At 43.5% G+C, this 22,255-nt stretch overlaps 1 protein-coding gene across 11 annotated transcripts in view; it reads right to left on the reverse strand.

The window, feature by feature from the left end:
- The window catches only part of CDKAL1 (CDK5 regulatory subunit associated protein 1 like 1), a 790,924-nt gene that overhangs the window by 127,144 nt on the left and 641,525 nt on the right, over positions 1-22,255 (reverse strand). For 9 of the 11 annotated variants that reach the window (XM_045056993.1, XM_023253542.2, XM_006931361.4 and 6 more), the window contains 2 exon segments: positions 8,585-8,668; positions 5,499-5,663 (listed from right to left, as the gene is read on the reverse strand). The exons of 1 other annotated variant lie outside the window; for it this stretch is intronic. In XM_045056993.1, the coding sequence (XP_044912928.1) occupies positions 5,499-5,663; positions 8,585-8,668 (249 nt within the window). 11 annotated transcript variants of the gene reach the window in all.

The following is a 22,255-nucleotide window of genomic DNA, read 5'->3' on the forward strand; positions in this document are numbered from 1 at the left end:
TGTTTATATCGTTAAAACAAAAAACCATGGGAAGAACAAACTGAAAACTGAAACAAACAAAATTCCTTAAATAGGTAAGAGAAGAAACAGGATGGAGAAGACAGAAGGTGAACTTCTCAGAACATACTTCTGTAGATTTGATTTTGTAAAGTAACTTACATAATTTTAAAACAAAATTAAGGTTTTAAAATTCCAAAAAAAATGAAAGCAAAGTGGAACAAATGCTCCCCAAAGGAGCATCCATTTGTTGGGAAAGCTGTACAGAGAGGAACGATTTCGGCTGACTTTAAAACCTCTATTGGCCAGGGTGCCTGGGTGGCTCAGTCAGTTACACATCTGACTTCGGCTCAGGTCATGATCTCACAGCTCGTGAGTTTGAGCCCTACGTTGGGCTCTGTGCTGACAGCTCAGAGCCTGGAGCCTGCTTTGGATTCTGTCTCCCTTTCTCTCTGCCCCTCCCCACTTATGCTCTGTCTCTCTCTCTCTCTCTCTCTCTCTCTCTCAAAAATAAATAAACAAAAACAAGTTTTAAAATGACTATTGGCATGTACATCCCCCAAGGGATATACCCATGAACAAAAACAGCTGCAAAACTAGGACCACCACCACCGCCACCACAACTAAACTCCGTATTCGGTAATCATGGTGTTGGTGATAGCATTGGTACAATTATTATTAGACAGTTATATGAGTATCACAGGATAAAACAATGAGTACTTACGTTGGGTTATTGGGACCTGGTATTTTCAGTGTAGAAGAAAGAAGTTACAGATGTTTAAGGTGGGTGATGAGTATGTGAGATTATTATACTGTTCTCTCTACTTTTGTGTATGCTTGAAATTTTCTCTAATAAAAATTTTCCTTAAGAGAGTTAAAACAAAACAACTCATTGATCCTAATCGTCAGTGATGGCTCTCAAATAATTTTTCGTATTATCACATGGTCATGAATGTGGTACAAGTGACAGTGGGCCATGTTTACCCTCGGGTTTTCTTCAGGTGAAATGACTGAACAGCAAAGCAACTTTCTACGGAAACTTCAACGGTACAAAAAGATCATCACATTGAACAGGACATGCTACTACAAATTTAGCTTCCATGAGGGAGTGTGGCAAAAATAACCATGCTCTTCACATCTTAAAACGGTGCTTCTGCTCAAGGTTCCTATGCCTCTGGCCCCTTTCACTAAACACCTCCTCTCTACACGCATGTGTCATGCACATACTCCCGCCATCGTGTTTACAACCCACTCCTGACGAATTATCAATACGTAGATGAGATAGTCTTCTCCATCCATGGAGATGCTGTTCCACTCTACTGTCTGAAGTTGAAAGTGTGAAAATTTGGTATGATTACATTAAAATATTAAAACTGCTGTTATAAATAGCAAACACTCCTTCCCACTTGAGAGTTATTTTCTTAGGAGAGTGGTTTTCAAACTTCAGCTTGCATCAGTATCACGCAGAGCTTATTAAGAAAACAGGTTACTGGGTCTTGCTCTCAGAGTTTCCAATCCAGGTCTGGGTTGAAGCTTGAGAGTTTGCCTTCTTAACAAGTTCCCAGATTTGCGGATGCTGCAAATTTGGGGACCACACTTGAGAATTATTATCCGAGAACATCTCTGAAAGCATATGTGTCCCCTGCTTCCTCCTAAGAACAAAGCCCCCTAATACTTTCCATAAAAAAGTTCATGATCTCCCATTTCTTTGATTTATATTTATCCCTTTGAACGCCATGACGCCTTCCACTGTTTTAATTATTATATAACCTTTTTATCTGAAATTATCCTTCAAACGATACTTACTCAGAAATGTTCTCTATTGGGCTACAGGTGGCAGTTTGCCCCCATGTTCCCCAAATAACAATCAGACTAATTTTGGCTCCTTCCTATCCCCTTTTTCTAATCTTCTCTTCCTCCAACCAAACTGAAAAGAAGACAGGAATAATTATAAAAAGATGTTACCATACGCTGTTTCCACTAGCATAAAATTTCTTAGAGGACAGCAACCTTTTGCCTTTATTATCGCTTTCCTTTTCCACCATGCTGTGAGCATTTACCTATTATTATCTGAAAGTAACAAGGCCTGATTTCTATTAATATTTATAGAATTCAAAGCCCTGCCACAGGGTAGGCATTCATTCAATCCATTTTTGTCAAGTAGAATATTTCAATCACAGAATCTCAGAGACAACCGAGGTTCGGCGAGCATTAAGTGATAATACAGAAGGTTACAAAAGCCTGTTACCGCAAACACCAGAAGGCTATAATCTGGATCTCACGATGCCCACCCAGTCTGTGTTTCTTCCCCCAGTCTGTGTACCTGTCACCAGTTTTATCAAAAGACGTCAACAGGGCCTAAAATGAGACAAAACAACTCTAAAGTAGCATAGGGCTAAGTACTTTCAGGATTATCAAATTCTCAATTAGGGTAATGCATTTACTATGGACAATAATTTTTTAACACAGTGTTCTGCTTTAAATGCTCTGACCTTTCCGGATTTCTTTACAAAGTGTATGGCAGGGGGCATCCTTCCAGAAAAACTCAGGAAAGCCTACACAATGCAGAAACCCATTCGGATGGGATTGGGCCTCTGGATCTGAACAGATGATCCTAATATATAGAGACGCACCCCCCACGCTGACCTCCGTAAATGTGTCCTGCATGAGAACGGCTGAAACAACAAACAAAACTACGACTATTAGTACCAGGTCATCTTCAGAGTTTTGCTCTTTCTAGACGCAACTAGATTTCAGGGAAATGGGAAACAACCATTTGGTAGCTGTGTGCTGTGTTCCAGGAACAGGATCAGGTGGTTTACAGGCACTCCAGAACGTATTCCTTCCAACGGCCCCTAGGAGATAGACATTATGATTCCCACGCATTATGATTCCAAATTAAGCTTGGGAGTTGCATGGCTCGGGTAAACTGGCAAGTCCAGATGCAAAGTCAGGTCCGTCTGACCCCAAGGCCATGCTTCATCCACGCAGGTGAGCTGATGTTTTCATTTGAGAGTTCCAGCACCTTTGCGAGTGCTCACAGAGCTCCAAGTGCCCGAAGCATGGTTTTCACCTCTACCAACTACTTCTAAATTCTACAAAAATGTAGGTTGTTCTCTTCCTGCCTAATGTATTTTGGTTTCTACCATCAGCAACAACATTTCTAACATCAGGACAAATTCATTAAAGAAGGCTTTCTGGACCCCGAGCCTGGCGTAGCTTTAAAAGCTGACAAATAATGAAGTGTAAAGCTATGCTCGTTAATGTCCAGGAAGTCGCACACGGTAACGAAAGACTTGCCTGATTTCCTCTCGACGCAAGCATCCGAATTGATAATCCCAAACCCTTTGGTTTCATGCATACTCTAAGACTCCTCCTCGAAAGCCAGGAGGGCCAGCACATCCTAGCAAGGATCTCGGACAGCCCAGGGTGGAGGGAGGCTGGCGGTGGGAACAGATGTCAACACATTTTCTAGGCTGGAGGCAGGGAGGAAGGCAGAGGGGAAAAAGGCTGCTCCCCCACCCCCCGGAATTTAAACGGGGCTGCCCTTTTAGCAAGAAACAGTATAGTTAAGGAACTAACAGAAGGGCACTGCTTTTCTTGGTTTACGATAATGTTTCCGAACACTGTCCTTTTCCATGGACACACGTTGATGGGATTACATCCGGCAGGGTCTTTGAGATAATAGTTTGCCCCCTACTGCCACGTGCTGTGAAGTCCTTTGCATTGTGGCAATTTATTTTCTTTTAATTTTTATTTATTTTTATTTTATCATTCAGAGAGAGAGAGAGAGAGAGAACGTGAGTGGGGGAGGGGGGCAGAGAGAGACAGAGACAGAGAGAGAGAGAATATCCCAAGCAGACTCTGTGCTCGGTGCACAGCCTGACGTGGGGCTCCATCCTGTGACTCTGGGATGGTGACCTGAGCCAAAATCGAGTGGGATGTTCAACCGACTGAGCCACCCAGGCGCCCCCACTGTGGCAATTTTAAAGTCAACCTTGTAATACACGCTCTGTAGAAAAGCAAACAACCACCACCACAGACCAACTTCCTTTAAAAATTTCTGAAGTATTGGGGCACCTGGGTGGCTCAGTCAGTTAAGCATCTGACTTCGGCTCAGGTCGTGCATGATTGGTGAGTTCAAGCCCCGCGTGGGGCTCTGTGCTGACAGCTCAGAGCCTAGAGCCCAGAGCCTGGAGCCTGCTGCGGATTCTGTGTCTTCCTCTCTCTCTCTCTGCCCCTCCCCCACTCACTCTCTGTCTCTCTCTCAACAATAAACAAACATCAAATTTTTTTTTTTTTTAATTTCTAAAGTATTAGCTAACACATCAAAAGCCGACCCTCTAGCAGTAAAATTTAAATTCTGGATTATACTGTTCCTTCCGGGTCATCCATCCCAAACTCCAAGGATTTTTTTTTCTTTTTTTTAACAACAGCAAACATTCATGGTTATGCTTATCCAGTATTAGAGTTCACTCCCTGTTGAGGACGACACACAGTTGGCGGGGCTGTGACAGAGGCTGGTGTGCGTCATTCCATTATCGGTCAGATGGCTGTGCACAGACACTTGTCAGGCTCGTGAGAGGTGTCACTCATGTTTGGACACCAGAGTCCATCACCACGTTAAGTGAGAACGGAGATAAGAGGGCCCTCTTTGTCACTACTCTCAAAGTCTAATTAACGTGCCGTTGTGACTTGTTTTCAGGGGAAAGATAATACGCGTACTTAAACAATTGTGGAATTGTACGGTCAGATAAATATCACTTCTCCCTTTTTCCGCATGTGAAGTCATGGCCGCGTATTTTTTCTGGAGTGCTGAACAATTGTGGTGGAGAAAGGACATCAAATGATGCTTGGAAATGTGACACACATTTTCATTTCACACTCCATCAGCTTTTACAGCCGTAGCTCAATGAAATGTAAGAGAGAGGTTGGCAAACAGCCATATTTACACCAAGGTACGAAACAGGGGTCGGGTTACTTTTTTATAGAAAGAGAAAAAATTGTTTAATTTTCACTCCACGTGACCAAAGCAGATATTCAACGGACGCCCTACAGAAAGGTCCCTAACCGCACGCACCGGATGGGCACAGTTTGGTGCCTGTTTAACTGCGGCTTTTGACTGTGCGATAAACAGCTTTGTAAAGTACGAAAATGTCCCTTTCCTCACCCCCTTCCACTCAGGATCTGCTGACACCGAAATATACCAGTCAGATGGTCCTCAGTGTTCCACCTTCCACCTGAAAATACTGCCTCCTGCCCTCCGCTTCTGGCCCGGAAGCAGAAACAGCTATTCGTCTCCAGGCAGAGGGGCAGAGCTAAAGGCGTCGGCAAAAATGCATCTTCCTAATTCAGATTTCAATCTGTCAGAAAGGATTACAGCCTCATGCATGCATAAAAAGGGAACTCCAAACGATAACGGAAACGTGGGCTGGAGTCACGGTGCTTCTACAGCTGCTGTTTTGCCAGCAGGGTAGAGAGGAAAGCGTCTTTTTACTCACCTCTGGCAAACCCGAGACTTCTCCCTTCGCTAATGGTTTGCTGATGGATGGCGTGTATACTCTGGCGTCTGATACCGGCTGCCCTTTCATAAAATGTTTTCCTGATTCATAAATGTCCACTTCGATCATCTTCCCCATGAATGTGGGGTCCTTTGGCACTAAAACCTTGAAAAAAAGTTCAGAAGGCTTAATCTTTTTTTTTTAAGTGAACATCAAATCTTAGAACCGCTTCAGATCTAGAGAATCACTGCCCAGAAGGCAGAGGGTGTCTGTACAGCTCGCCCCCAGTTTTCCTAGCGTGAGTGTCCTATCACTAGTAAGACATATAATTAGCAAGCCAATACTGATGTGCCACTGTTAACTGAAGCCCACACTGTATTGTTCAGATTTTGTCCCCTAAGATCCTTTATTTCCCGCTCTGAGATCCTGTCCCAAGTAGGCTCCATCTTGCAGCTGCTCAAGGACCTGGAGATCTCGGGCGAGGAAGGCATTTCTGGAAGGAGCTTCCTGCCGGGCGGCAGACAATGCTCTCTCATTGCGGGATGCCTGCTGTCCTGAGGCATGTGGTAGGCAGGCCCGGGAAATCCCCCAGCAATCAGCCAGTCACTTTTGGACAGGCCTTTGATATTCTGCTCTTGGCTGTCCCGGGCAATGAAGAAAACGGAGACAACACTGATGAAAGCCTTATACTTTTAATACCTGCCAAGGCAGCTGTCAGAAGAATGGCTTGAGTAGACGCTTCAAATCAAAGGCCCGCACGTTTATGTGGATGTGAGCGTGTGCGAGCGTGTGGGCGTGTGCTTTGGTTGGGGGCGGGGGAGGCAGGGCAAGAACGTGTACAAGCGGCCTTCTTAATATCCCAAACGCTGGTGTTTGCGGCCGGATGACTCCTGGAACTAAGGGTTCCTGTTCCCTGCCTTCCCTCTGTTATCAAATGCGTCCAGGTGCCACCTCCATCCAGGATCCCCTGCTCGAGTGGACGGGAAACGGTCAGCCGGCCGGTCGAAGGTGTCTGATGGAGAGTACTTGTTTACCTCGAGCAGATGCCTCGCTCCTTTGGGGACCTGTCGCTGGTCTGCACGCAGTGTGTTTCCCTCACGCTTCTATTTCAGAGCCACGGCTGCGTGCCAGTCTTTTTAAGGTGGGATCCAAAATAAATAGACTAAATTCTAATCCAGCAATCCTTTGATATCTAGATACGCGCTCCCCTGCTGGAACGCATCTCACTCGGAAAAAGAATGCCTGTGAAATCTTTGATACGCTTCCTTGTGGACACCAGCAAGTCACAGAGGCGCTGGCGGTCCCCAACCAATTTCTCTGGGATCTCGGTCTTTCCGGGTTTGATTCTTTCATGACCACTGAGCATGCGGCTTCATCCGAGGGTAGGAGAAAGGTCACCTGGGCGCTGAATGACTCACGGCAAGCCCAGGAACTACAAGGCTTCAGTATCAGAATATGAAAGCCCTTTTACATCGGTTTTCATAAAACAAGGAAATCTCTGGAGTAAACCGTCTCTGAGAGATGTGGTGCTATTCCAGGGGAAAAATAACTCTCCTTGATCTGCTGCCTTGATCTGAATGAAGGGCTCAGTGTTTTTTTTTTTTTTTCCCCCTCCAGTTTTAATAATTGGAAAAAGCCCGACTGCTTTAAATTGGAGGAAACAGCTAATGAGGCATGCCATTGCCTTTAAAATGAAGGGGAAAAAAGTTCCCCGCTGAGGCAAAAACCCAGATGGCAGAGAAAAGAGAGGGAAGAGGCGACCAAAAATACAATCGAGTTCCTCCCCGGGGCTGAGCAGGTTGGCCTGAATAGGAAAACGGCTCTCTGGAGGCAACTAATGAGATGGAAAACGGGGAAGGAGTGCGGGGGACACCTCCTTGCTGTAGTTTCTGCCGGGCCTGGGACAGAACAGGACAGGCTTCCCGTGGGCCTTGACAGGAGCCTCCCAAGTCTCCGGGGGCTGCGGGGCCCCGGGTGGGGTTATTCCATGTGGAGCATGGGGGCGGTGGGGGAGGGGAGTAGGGGGAGGGGGGGAGGGGGGCGCTCCAGGTCCCGCCACTCTGCTTTGCACCACAGGCAGCCGGCCTCCCCGGCCTCCCTTTCCCTGACTTGCCCACAGCGGCCTTGAGGGGCTTCCCGAGCTCTGATTTCAGCCATGAGCCACAGAAAAGAAAATTCACTCTTCATCTGATGAGAAAGGAACAAAAAAAGTAGGAAAACCCATTTGATATTAAGACAAGTGAACACAATCCAGGAGGGATCCTCGAAATCCCTAGGCCCGTGGGACAGTGTCCCATGTAGGAGGGGAGACACCATGTCTTTTTGGGCCCTTCCCAGGACCACCGGGGGAAGCAGAGTCCCAAGTGCTGAAACAGGAACCTGGCTGGCTCCGGGGGCGGCAAGGCAGGCCAGCTCATTGGGGGAGGGGGGGGTGGGCAGCCCGTGAGTGGGGGGCCCTTCGAGCTGGCCCTCGAAGACGACTCTCAAAGTGAAGCTGTTTTGATCCCCATACTGGTCTCCAGAGTCAGTCACACTGTTTGAGTTGAAACCACGGAACGGACTCTTTTCCCTTTGCCCAGCATTCTTATCAAGGTGGAAAGTAAAAAAAAAAAAAAAAAAAATACTAAAACTAAACACAACTCAAAAAACAACCAGGCGACCGACCCCCCTGAGTGAGCGCTGGGACAGTGAGAGGAAATCCCGGCCCTTCCAGGCTGATGTCGCCCGTGCAGACATCCTTCCTGTTCTCTGGGCAGGACTTTCCCCTGTGCCCTGCCAGGCTGCAGAATTCTGGCAGGGGGAGCTGCCTCCTGAGCTCTCCCACAGCCTACATACAGCTGGTCCGGCCTAAGAGTAAGGAGGACTAAAACACAGCTACTCCTTTGTGGAGGTTGTTTTGGAGACTGAGCCACCGAGGTAGCCCCCGTTAGTCTAGCTAGCTGGAGGCTGTAAAACAAACAGCCTTGCGGTGACACGATTCTACCACCTTCCATCCCTTTGAAGTTCCTTTTGCTTGAAGTGGTTTACTTCACAACCTTCTCACTTTGGAGAAAGCGTTGAGAACTTAACGCAGAAGTGTCTCTCACCTGCTCATAGAATCGATTGTGTGCGACATAGAACTTGGAATCAAAAGATTCTTCTGTCACTAACACTTGTTGTCTTTCACCAATCTGTGGAGACAAGGGGAGAAAAAAAGGAATGGTAAAGACAGAAACCTGAGAATCCCAAAGAAAACTGCCCGCCCAAAGAGTTCTGGATCAGTAGGCAGTGTCCTCTCGGACTGAAAGCAGACTCCGGATCGCTACTCACTGAACAGCGAATACAGGAAGCACTGATTCACCTTTCCTGAAAGACATTATTATCTATGCGCTAATACAAATGAGCATAGCATGCAATCTTATGTTCTTACCTAAGGAACAAAACTCAGCTTCCTCTTTCCACCTAAGAGGAAGTTAATTAAGGCGTCTAAGACACACAAAAGTCTTATAAGTATCACTTTGTTTCTTGAAGCAAAGTTGCAAAACAAGCCAGGACAAGCTGCTTCTAATCCAAATTCATGAAAATATTTTCGCAATGGTAAAGAGTAGTAATAAACATTAATTTGAGTTATGACGGATGTCACACTGAAGAAAATGCCTCAAAAACTAGTCATTAAGTCCTTGCATCTAAACATGTCACGCATTGCATATGATTCTGAAATTACCGATTAAATTCGTATAGCTATTTACTGATTATATACATTTTTCTCTCTCCTAAGAAACTGTTTCTTCTTTGTTGAAGCCATGACCTTATGCTCACTGGTTTGTTTGTTTTTTAAGAAAGACAGAAAAAATATGGGACTGTTAATTCTCTCCAGGATCAATCTACATTTATGATCTAAGTGTGTATCTTTAATAACCAAGAAGTTAAATCAACCAAAACATCAGTTAAAGAAATGTGACTAGTCTACAAACTTCCACCATTTCCAAGTTTATTCCACTGCTAAATGCAACATTTAAAGTATCAATTCTTTTTTTTTTCATAAGGTTGTCAAAACGTCTGATGTAGCAAACTAGCCAGATTGAATGACTGTGCCCCAAATTATTTTTGCCTTTGCTACTTGATAAAGACAACCCTCCATTATTAAAGCACATGGACAAGAAGATTTTTAAAAAGCAGTCCCTATTCTCAGATATAGGGACTTGTCACCATGTTCAGGCAGTTAGCATTTAGGAAACATAAACACAGCTGCACTCAACAGACCACCTAATAATTACAAACAAAACAAAACACCAAACACCCCTCTCCCTCATACAATGCCAATGCCTAAACACACTGCAATTTACTATCTCTTTTACCACCGCATTCAAAATGTAGCCCCCTGAGCCAAAGGTCGTAAGGTCTTGAGGATGATCCTTATCAAAGACTTATTTCACGCCCTGAAAACGAATGGGAAGTTGCTGCAACATTAATCTCTTTTAAAAATCAAGTCACAACAAAAGAAAGTCTCCCCAACTGCGGCGTTGAATGGGAATGGCTCTGTTTATTTAAAAAGACTGATGGATACTGGGTTTCACTGAAGTATATTCTTCTGGAAGAAAACTTAGAATGTTTATACACAGTTCACAGTGTGAGTTGCTTATAACTTAAGATAAGTATCTGTCAATGGTTCTTAAGGAAATCTGCAATTACACTTGATCTCACGTTAAGTTTTTGGGAAATTAACAACAATATGAGACTGAGAGTCACTGAAAACGTAGGCTGCTTCTCTCCTCTTGTTTGCATGAATGTGGACGGCTGTAGTCATCATCTCTGGGCTGTTCTATTTTACCTGGAGGTACTAACAATGATAGCAATACATACACAGAGCTTGAAAGGCTTGCTATGTTTGTACAGTAGAGGGAAAGGCTTTCGATCATCCATCAGAGAACTCTTTGTAGGTGAGTATTTAACTATCATGCGCCAAAGGGATGCAGGGAAACAGCTACGTGCAGTGATTTACGGTGGCAAACATCTCTGCCTTGTGTCCCCCCAGCCACAGATTCTGTCTCACTGGTGAGGCTCCTAAAGTTCCTCAGAAGATACTTAGCAAAAAATGAGCCTAAGAAACTAGGACTTTTATCAAAAGCTGCTGCAATCTATCCCAACCCCCTGAAAAAACCAACAAAAACAATAAAAAATGCTCTATACATAAAGAAGATATACAGAATACAGATACACAGAATGAAGGTGCAATGAAGTGAATATCAAATATAACCTTTAAGAGAAGTGACTATTTGAAGGAACCTTAAAAACACCAATGACGCCAAGGAAGGAGGGAAGTTCAGGCGGGACGCCCTCGAAGAGGCAATTTTGCCTTGGTGACAGTAAGGGAACTTATGGACCAAGGGTTTGCTTATAAGGCTCAAATCTTTTTCTAAGTGAGCTGCCTCGCCCTCTACTTTCCAACTGTTTTCTCCCCAACCTCAGAGGATAACTCAGCATGGTTAAGGACCCATATATAACAAATAAGATTTAGGGTAATTGTCCTGATTTGCCTTAAGAATGTCTCTGCCAACCAGCAAGGCTGTCCCGGTCTGGGGCAGAAGTTGGGGGGGTGGGGGGGGGAGGGCAGGGAAGCAGGGAATCTGGAGAAAAAGGGCAAAGCTACAGATATCCTTAGGCCATGAGGACAGCCACGGTCCAGCTATGTATTGTGCTAAAGGCAGAGAGAATCCACTGGAAGGGATTCGTGTGTTTTACCGACGGAGAATGATGGAGAATACACCGTGTCTCATCCGAAATTCTGCGACATCTACGTTCACCTGACATTCTGATATTCTCCTCTGGCTACCTCACCATCACTGACAGGAATGCAAGGTTACGGCACTGGCTTAAGACAAGTCTTCTGCAGAAGAACTTAACACAAAGATGGCTTGTGCTATTCAAGAAACGATCAAACTCCCCAGAATATGTAAGAGGTTAAAGTAAATGTTTGCACAAAGATCGTGACCAGTAGCACAAATTAAGATGCAGCGAGCCCGAATTGTGAGCCCGAAGCATGGTTCCGAGGCAGCTTCCAGATGGGGGGAACATTCAAGGACAGGAGGGAAGGGGGCACTTGGAAGTGTGGGGAGAAGCAGGGGTGCAGAGTTCTAGCGGAACTTAGGAGAGAGCATCTCAGGGAGGGTTATTCAAAAACACTAGCTGCCACAGGTTTGACAGGGTCACATGTAGATGCTGGGGCGGGGGGTGGGGGGAGACACGGGGTCTGAGCAGATTATTTTTTTAAGATAAAAGAGATATGACTATGTTTTGGGTTTTCACATTCCTTGTCACAAAAGGGAGGGGTGGGTGAAACTGGCTGCAGGTGGGTAGAGGAGAGTCAGGCTGATGAGGAAGTGGGTCATAATATGTAAAGGACCTTTCAGTTCCAAAGTTCTAGGTCACTCTTCATGGTAGATCGGCAGGCTAGGGCCCGGTGAGCCCGAGAGCTTTCCGATGGAGGAAACACGAACTCTACACCCAGGCTTGCTTTCCTTAACGTAAATATACGCTTATGGCCCTCTGCAAATTTACAGCTACTTTCTTGCTGCACTTAAAGTAATGTGATCTCTAATGTACACCAAAGAAATAGTTACAAAGTCTCTCAAAAAGCTGTCTAGTGACAGGAGTCTAAAGAAGCCGGTCAAAATCTTCCCAGCAAATCCCTTGTTTTATAATCCTAACAAAGACAACGCTTTTGCCTCGGATTTTCTTTATAGGTATATAATCTATACAGTTGATTAAAATGTGCATTTAACTTTTTCAACATTTTTTTAAATTATTTTTTAAAGCTTATTTCTTTTGAGAGAGAGAGAGACACACAGAGAGAGAGTGAGCACATGGGCAGGGGAGGGACAGAGAGAGGAAAGAGACAGAGACTCCCAAGCAGGCTCACATTCTCAGCGCAGAGGCTGACATGGGTGGGGCCCGATCTTATGAACCGTGAGATCATGACCTGAGCCGAGACCAAGAGTTGGACACTCAACTGACTGAGCCACCCAGGTGCCCCTAATTTCTTCAACATTTGAGAATCTAGGAACTTGGGCTGGGAAGTTAAGGATTTCTATGGGAAACTCAGATTCCTTTTACCAAGTCTGACCTTGAAGACATTCGTACAAGGGGCTGTCGTCAGTCCTGGCACCTGCTCTCGCAAGTGGGCCCATTGTGTCTTGTATTCATCAAATGTCCGCATAGAAAGCTGTTTTCCTAGGGTGTGCAGAACTTGGTCCATTGTAACCTAACTTTAGAACGATGTTTTATGAAAAGTGACTTGTAAGAACAGTCTCGTAAAACCATTCTTCTTCCATTTCACAGACCTGTCACCAAAGCGAGGGATGGGTATAGAACAAGGACTCACAAGACCCTACATTCCTGGCGATCTCCCAGAGCCGATGTGAAGGAACGCGCGAGAGGCACAATTCTCCAGGCCTTGTTGAAAGGCCGGTAGAAAGGTTCTCCGAGTTATTTGTTTATTTATTTACCCACAGAGGCAGAGGTTCCCTAAATAGACCAGGAAGGTAAGAACCGGACGCAGGTCTGACAATCTCAGATTCCACAGAAAGAGCCGGCAAGATGCGGTCATTTGGTCAGTGGCAGGGACAGAGAGCAGAAAAGGAAGTCTTGGAACCGGAAGGCCATGCTACCTGGTGCCTCCTACTTAAGTGCTAGCTGGACAAAGGGGACGACGTCAAAGATCTCATTCTGCTGTGCGTGACTTGCCCCTGGGTAGAGAAACATCTGTGACAAACAAAAAGCAGGGTTTTAAAATTCAATTTTTGGGTAGAATTTTTAGTACGTTACATCATCAGCTAGCTGTGTTATTTGTGTCACATCTATGTTTAAACTTTCCTAAGTGCCTGAAGTTGTGAGAAACATCAGTTCTAACCATATGCCCAGATGACACACGTGAAACACGTGCTTGCATTGAAGAGCAGTGGTTTCCAACAGAATTTGGTTGCTGAGTGAATGCTCATTCAAGTCTGTTCTATGTCTCTGTTCGTCCTTGGAAAGTTCCTACGGGGCTTTAAATCCTCCAGGATTTAGAGAGAGACACTGAACAGAATCACTTGAAGGCAGGCAAGCAACACAACATTAAACAAAGACATTAGACTATGTGGACTTTTCCCTGCAACTCAGGAAGAAGTGTTACTTATGAAGGACTCCCTGCACTTGAAGAAGTAAAAGGTTTCTTTGAAACTCCTGTATATGACTTTAAGTGTAAACTATATGTAAAGTTTATTTCTTTTTATTAGTCCCCCCCCCCACCCCTCATTTCTATCTCACTTTATACAGAGAACCTGAGAGAAGGTTTGGAAAAGAAATTCCAATTCTAGTCTCTAACCTAACTGGAGGGTCAGGTTAGAGAGACCTCAATATTTCAGTGTAACTGCTCAGGGTCCAAAAAGCATTCACAAAGAACAAATATATATTTGAGGACCACTGTAAAAGAAGTACTTATTTCCTGAAACAGTTAATAGGAAGGTAAAGAAATTATTTTGTTTCCTCCGAAAAGTTTCCAGAAATTAATTTTTCTGTCCAGTTGCCTTGGGGGGAAAAAGGAGATGAGAACACATCTATCAAAAGCTCTCGTAATTATTTATATACCATTCCTAATAAACCTGAATATTATCTCTGTTTATCCTATGAAATAGTCCAACATTCCATTTCTGCAGGTAAGCTGTTGAGGGTTTTTTGTTATTTTTCTTTGTTTTCTTGTTTTTTGTAGATAACAAAATACAGTTTTTCTACCTGACTGGTTTCTGAATGCATGACTCTGGAAAATGTCAAATGTCTTTCTTTAGCTCCAGTCAAATTAGTTCCCCCCACCACCCCCCACCCCAAGCTGCCTGGAACATGTTAAACACAAGGCTGTGACCCTAAACTCTGAAATAATATTTCTAGTGTCTGTGCAAAAGCCTGCCCTCACATACACCTTTAGACTAATTACTGCAGTGTAATGTTGCCAGCGAACCACTGTAATTACACTTGGAGAAAAGTGTGGTCTTGTTCTCTCCTAGCTAATGAAAATGATAACCTTTCCAGTTTGATTCATCATTCACAACAGGCAGAGCATGTGATGCCAGGTCTCCAGGGTATACGGTAATTTTCCTGACTGTTTATGCACACTCCTGTTTTCTGGCCGTGCAGAAGCTGGAATGAAAGAACCAGGCACACTAATGGTAAAAACAGTCGGCAGTAATAATAGCAATAACATTAAAATTTAATATCATCCTTACTCAACAGTTCCATTCTCTAATGAAAGGGCCACGACACAGGAATGTGTGTCAAAAATGATGATAGCACAGAAAACAAGTAATGAGACTCCAAGTCCATCATACTCAAAATCCTTGCCATCAGTTTATTGGTCTACTTACAGATTCCTGAGAGACGCTGGACGGTTTATTCTCAAAGGGGCTGACTTATATCGGGCTCTTAGACACTGACAGAAAATACATGCTATTAGAGTTTTTCAAAGCAGTATCTGCTAGGTGAAAAACCATATATTGTTTAGCTCTACTTACTAGTAGGAAAAAATACGTTCAATAGGGAAAAAAACTGTTCCCTTGGGGTAGAATATCCATACCTTTAAGTATTTCACCTATGCATATCCATTAATTACCCTGAGTATCTTTGTGATGTTATCGTTCCTTCTTCACGTTTCAGAAGAAACAGGAAGAAAACGGCAAAAAACAATTTTTGGCTCTTTGCAAAAGCAGTGATGCAATATAGAGATCAGACCCAAGGTGGTTCTCTTGAATCAAATCAGACTGTGACATTTCTTCTAACAACAGCCCTGTGCCCTGTCTTCTTCAGTCCCTGGCTGGGTTTTTTTCCAGCCATGTGCCCACTCTACCATGAGAAAAGACAATCTAAGGGAGTCTCTTCCCAGTGAGAGATAAAATCCCATTCTTAGTAACAGAGCTATTGTCACCTGCTGGCTGAGAGCCAACAGTCATAGTACAGTAACTGTGCTTTATTGATCTGGTTAAAATAATTCTCTACAGCAAATAGTTACATGATAAATGCCAATCGGATCCCTTTCCAGCATTAGAAATGCAGACCTGTGTGCCAACTGAACTTCCAATTCAAAAAACAACCAAGTTTTAACTACCTACCTGTACATTTTTGGTATTCTAGAACATTCTAAGGTGTTACCTATAATGCTTTTGTGGAATTAAAACAAAAACAAAAAAGACTGTGTTAAAAACATAGAACATGAGATCCACTCTCTTAACAAACCCGAACAAGTTTCCCTTTCTGGTTGCAGACCCGGAACAAAGTATGTTAGATCTATTTTTCCTGCACCAGGTAAGCTCGACAATGCCCAGGCAATATAGGAAAGTGCTCAACATTTAAAACTTATCTCAAGTCCCAAGGCCAGATGTTGCCAGTAATATCTATCCATGAGATCTTATTAATGGGATGACTAAATGAGACCACTATGAGATATTCTGTGGAACCCTTTTTTATTTAATAGTCCAATTCTAAGGCTGCACAATTATCTCCATCCCATTCACTTCCACCTTCCTGATCTTTTCACACTGGTCTCTCCCAGTCATTCCTCAGCACATCCGGGTCAATCTTCTTTGATGAGCTTCTCTTAAAGGCACAGAAATGGTCACACTTACCAGCTCAGAACTAATTAACAGACCACCTTTCCTGGAGGAAAGTTTCTTTAGGATTTTTGTTTCACTGATAACACAATAAATTAGCCAGATGACACAGATAAAGAAAGAAAGGCCACTGCGTTTTAGAGATCTAGCGTTTATGTAATTCTACTGATGTGCAGGGATTACCTGCCACTCGCCCTCACCTCTTTCCTCAAGAACCTCATTCCGGAAGTACTGCGTGAAGACTGCTGAGAGCCAGGTAACTTCATTCTCCTAAACACGACTGCAGTGTACGACTCAGAAGAATTCAAAGAAAGCTCCGGACATTTGGAGGAAAAACGGTACGGGCCTGGTCTGCAGGACACCTTGCAGTTTTCTCCGGGGTGAAAGGATTCTTTTCAAACACTACATTATAGGCAAGGATGGATAAGTTCTAGTACACCCAGACTCTAAATGTGAATTTTTGGAATCATCAATTTTAGAGCTGGCATGGGTGGAAGAATTAATAGATCATTTAGTTCAAATACATCATTTTATAGATGAGAAAACTAGGGCTCATTAGAGATTAAGTGACATGGCCAGAGTCATACAGCCCGTAATATTCATCCATCACATGAAAAATGGATTTTATACTGACAATTGTTTTTAGGCAAGTGAGTTACCGAATAACTCTAAACCCGCACCACCCAGCACAGTGGCCACGAGCCCTTAAAATGTGGCAAATCCCAACTGAGAGGTGTTGTAAAATACACACTAGTAAAAAACACACAGCAGATTTCAAAAATTTAACATGAATAAAAGAATGTAAACTATTTCATGAATTTGGTATTGATTACATGCATATATTTTTGACAGATTGAGTCAAATCGAATATATTCTTAAAATTTACCTGTTTTCTTTCTTTTTTTAGTGTAGCTACCAGAAAATTTAGAACACGATCTGCGGTTCACAGGACATTTTTATTGGACATGGCTGCTCTAAGACCATTATTATGTAATTTTTAAGGATTTAACAGAAATCCATTTCACTAGTGATTTAAAAAAATTTTTTTAACTCACCACAAACATTCTTAATTTTGGTAATCATATAGATGCAACAATTTAATTTTAGGAAAGAACGCACACATATCTATAAGTTATAAAGGCGGGAATTGTGAACTGGGAAATTCCTCTTTTTGATCTTTATTCTTGCTTCCGTTTTTCTGGTCCATCACAGGCTCCCCCATAGCTAAGGCATGACCAACTTGCTTGTTTGTTTGTTTTGTTTTGTTTTGTTTTGTTTTGTTTTGTTTTGTTTTTTGGGAGATCCAGGCAACCGAGGGGAGGCCATCTAAATTTCCCATTTCGTGTGGCTGCGAAAGCAGCCCTATAAAAACAAATCAAAACAATGGTGTTTCGACTAAAAAGGCAGAGATCGAGCATTCTCAAATTCATTTCTAAAAAAGCCAAATAATGAATGTCCGAAATACATACCACCTTTAGTAAGATAAACCTTTCCTTACCGACCCTGTTACCGAAGAACTCTGCATAGACGTGAGTAATAAATAACACATGCCCTATATCCCACCATCTTTCCCCCATTTGCCAGCCAGGATGGAGGCTGAGGAAGCAGAAAGGATTAAGCAGAAATCAAAGGCAGCCAAGCGCTAATGGTGTCTAATTAGCATAACAAAAGACACTGCCACAATCTTTCAGCAGTGGGCAATACATCTCATTAAAGAAGACTGAATAACAATTATCCTCTCCCGCTCCCCCCATACCTCTTGGCTTAGCTCCGGGAGACCCTGAGAGCTCAGTTCCAGAGCCTCTGCTTTATGGGCCAGGCATTCAGGCTGCAGGGGAAAGAGCCTACTTGCATTACTGTGCACCTGCATCTCTGATTTATTCTGATTTCCTCTCCTGCCGTGAAAGTGCAGCTTCTTCAAGCACATACAAGCCCTGCTAGGCAGTTTATAGGTATAGAATGCTGAGGAATGGCAATGATAACAAAACAACAACAGCAAAAAAATGAATGCTAGTTCCCCCCTAAAATGTCTTCATTTAAAGAAAATTGATCTATTTGTCTCTCTGTCTATTCTGTTTTTCCCCTTTAATGTTACCTCACTGTCTCAGAGGTGATGAAGGCAAACGGAAATTTTACCCCATTTTATTGCAACCAGTCATTAGCTGTGGGCATGCGCACACGCCTGCACGTGCACGTCGTGGAACTTAAATGGCAGCAGTCTGATTCAAAAAGACCCTCTGTCCCTATTTCCTCTCGGTGATACACGACGAAGAAAGTACATATAAAATTCAACCCTAAAAAACTGTGGTTGCGGGTGGACAAGGTAGTTTCTGTATAGCAGGTGGGGGGTAGTTTTTATATGAAATTTAAAGCAGGAATAAGGATTCTACTTAAACCAAGAATAAAAAGAAAATCCTCTTCCACAGTGATCACGAAGGAAGATGAAAGCTTCAAGTAATCCCATGTACTCTTTCTATCAATCTACTTTGGGGGAAGGGCTGAGTGGGGAGGAAAGAGAAAAGGGCACAGTCATTTAATCCAAACGATTGCCAATTCTGAGCTTTATTTCTTGGTCAGTAACACCTTTCAAAATGGGATCTAGTTATGAGGGTTGCTTTGATTTCTTTTCTAATGGCCTCTCCTGCCAAACACAATATTATATAGTCTACTTAAACCCCAGTGTTGCCATATCTGTGAGTGGCTCTAGGAAAAGCCGTTTATCACGTATGCAGACAGGAACCTTGCAATGGTTACCAAAGACTAAACAGCAGAAACCAAAGCCAACTCACCGAGTAGCTGAGAGAATCCTACTGAACCTAGTTAGTAGGTCTGGATGTTTCAGACTGCCACCAAGTTACCGTATTGCAGGAATTGAGAGACCCTGAATAGTGGAGCCATTAATAACAGTACAGACTGCTGACCTGGGGGAAGGCACTTTAATGCTATACTGCACGTGGCGGTGAGCAGTTAAAATAAACCTTGGGATATCACTTAAATACGAAAAAGCCGTCCTCTGCATGGTGAACCACTCGGCAATCAAAAGCCAGTTTCCATCATCTTTCCTATAGGTAGGGTGGATTTTTAAAAATCCTCTCTCCCACTGAATTTCTCCTGTTTCATAGATCAGCTTGTATTTTTTGTTTTTACTTCTTTGCCTATTTCCACCTTAAAATGTTGCCTAAAAGGGCATGTAAATATGATGATGCATTATGGCGAATTCTATGCCGCTTCGTATTTTAAAGGACAATAGGTTTGTATTTTAATCCCCAGTGACTAGATTTCTCCTAACAGCCACAGTCTTGATCTACCGCCTTATGTCTTATCAAAGGTTTCTGGGTATACTCGCACAATATTCTTCCCTTTTTTTAATTAATTATTTTGAAGGGGGGGTGAGTGGGGGAGGGGCAGAGGGAATCCCTAGCAGGTTCTGTGCTGCCAGCGCAGAGCCCAATGCGGGGCCCAGACTCATGAACAGTGAGATCATGACCTAAGCAGAAACCAAGAGTTGGACGCTTAAGCGACTGAGCCACCCAGGCGCCCCTCCAGTCTCCCTCCCTTCCAAGACAGACCCCAGCCAAAAGGATGAGGGCTCAAGAAGAGCGAATCAGAGAGTCAAGAGGCCTTCAGTTCCACCTCTGCTCCTAACTAGCTGTTTGACTCTGAGCGAGTCATTTCCCTCTGGGGCCTCAGTTTCCTCTTCTAAAAACAAAACAGGGGGATCTGAAATCAGTAACGGGTAAGGCCATTCCTTGTGTTTCTAAATTAGGAGTTCCATGGAGAAGGCTGGACCACCAGCCAGGTGTCCCGCAGTGAGTGACTCGGGCAGCAGGGTTCTGCTGGGACCGGGGTCTGGGACAGGTGGCCCGCCCCAGCCTGACAGCAGGGACTGGTCTCAACACCCCCGGCTCCTTCCTCTCTCTTCCAGAGCTGACGCACGGGCCGGGCTTCGTGTTTGCCAAGGCACAAGGACCAGTGCAGGATGACTGGGAGTAACAATTCGGGGATCAGGTTGACCCACGTGAAAGAAACAATGAAAACAACTTGGCTGGAGTCTGGAATTTTTTGGCTAGTAACCTAGTTTTGGGGAGTCAGTATGTATGTGGAGAGGTTTGATTACTATTAGTAATACAGCTGACAGTGGCCCTGTTACCGCTAGGAGCAAATTCTGGAATTTCCTGTTTCAGCCTACTACAAGAAGATGGCCCTGTGAGCTGAGACACATCCCTCAGTTCCCCATCTAGAGCCCCTACTGGAGATGCTGATTCAAGCAGCTGGGAGACTTCCAATTTTACGTACAGAACCGTCTTGTGACGCTATCCGATTACTGCTTCAGAGCAAAATAACTTTGAGAAAGCAACACTTCCGATACATGACTATTTAGTCTAGACTGATGCTAAACTGGCTAACGAAGCCAAGTCTGCGGGAGGAGTTAGAATCCCAGCCCCCAGGAGCCCAGGTCAGCAGTCCTGCTGGGCCGACCCCAGCCCTCTGGAACAGTCCTGCCTGGGAAGCAGAGATAAAGAACTCTTATGCTCCCTTTTCAAAGCCATGACTCAAAGGATTTCAGAGAAGGAAGACAAAGCACATTTAATGGGGAGAGAGGAGGAAAACTGTCCAATATTGATAAATCTACAACTCATTTGTTCAGGAACTATTGGAAAGATGAATTATGCTGAAAAAGATCCTCAGCAGCTTCTTGTCATTTCTAAAACATGATCCTATGCCTGCCTGAAAGAGTTAAGGCTGTATAAATATTTATCATTCTTCTTTCAAAAGGATAAGAAAAAATTCCTTTTGCATACATGAATTTCAGATTGCTGAGCAAACATTAGGATATGGTCAGGGGCCCATCATCTTAATGAGGATATGGTAATGATAATGTGTTGGAGATATATATATAGATAGATAGATCGTATATATAGAGAGAGAGCTTGCTTATATATGATCCAAAAAACCCTAGAGATTTTGATTTTATACTTAGGCATGCACAGACCCGAGAATAGTTAATGCTCTCAGAAGCATATGGACGGGATGACAGGAATACCATCAAGGGCTTACTTTGGGACCAGGGTGAAAGATTCATTAAAAGTGATAAATACGATATGCCTTTCTTAATGTTTTGCAATTGCATATTCAATATAGCAGGCCAGTGACTACGCATTTTAACTGTCTTTATTTTTAAGAGAGCTGCCAGATTTTAATTACAGATTAAACAGTTATTTGCAAATGAGTACCTCTTCATTAACATATCAGAATCATAATAATAAACAATTCTCTGCTACAAAACAGCACCCTGAACAGTGTGAAGTTTAAGAACAGTACATACATACGGCATTACAGCAGGGCAAAACAGCCTACTCACCTTGAGCAAGCTGACACCTTAAAAAATGTTAAGGGAAATAAATGACCTTGATGAAAGCTCACAAGATTCTGTATTTTATGAGACTGGAGATTTTGTTTCCTTTATTTGTGGCTGTACCCCTGGTGCCCAGCTCCATGCCTGGTTCCTAGCAGGTTCTCAATAAATATTTGTTGAATGAATGAATGAAAGAGCCAGCATTTTTAAGGAGTATATAGTTATATTTTTGTAGTTATACTGTCATGTGTTAATACTTTTAATAACATTGCTACACTGAAATCAAATCATCTGTGAGGTTACCCTCAAAGGATTTAATTCAGAAATTTATTTGAAGGGCTGGAGAAGAAACACAGTTTTCAGTTACCACCTCCATAACAAACAGCAGCTGTGAGAATCTTATTTCACATAGTTCCTCACTTATTTTTATTAAAAAGACTTAATTTTTTTAGAGCAGTTTTACAGAGCAAAACAGAGGGGAAGGCACAGAGGTTTCCCACACATCTCCCTGCCCCTAAGCACACACAGCCTCCCCAATCCATGTGTCAATTCACTGACCGTAACAAGTGCGCCACTCCTGTGAGGCATGTTGACAAGCTTCCCTTATTTTTCATTTTGCAGGTATCCTCTTGTTGTTTCCAACTCGTAAGTGCAGAAAACAGAGAAGTTAAGTAACTTGCTCAAGGCTACTCTGCAGGACAGAGCTCCCAGCTCTCAGGCCCACTGTTTTCTGAGTTGCACAATGTCGTACCCTCTCTTTACTACTTTTTCGGTGTCTGCAACCA

Source organism: Felis catus, chromosome B2, assembly GCF_018350175.1.
Source record: "Felis catus isolate Fca126 chromosome B2, F.catus_Fca126_mat1.0, whole genome shotgun sequence".
NCBI lineage: Eukaryota > Metazoa > Chordata > Mammalia > Carnivora > Felidae > Felis > Felis catus.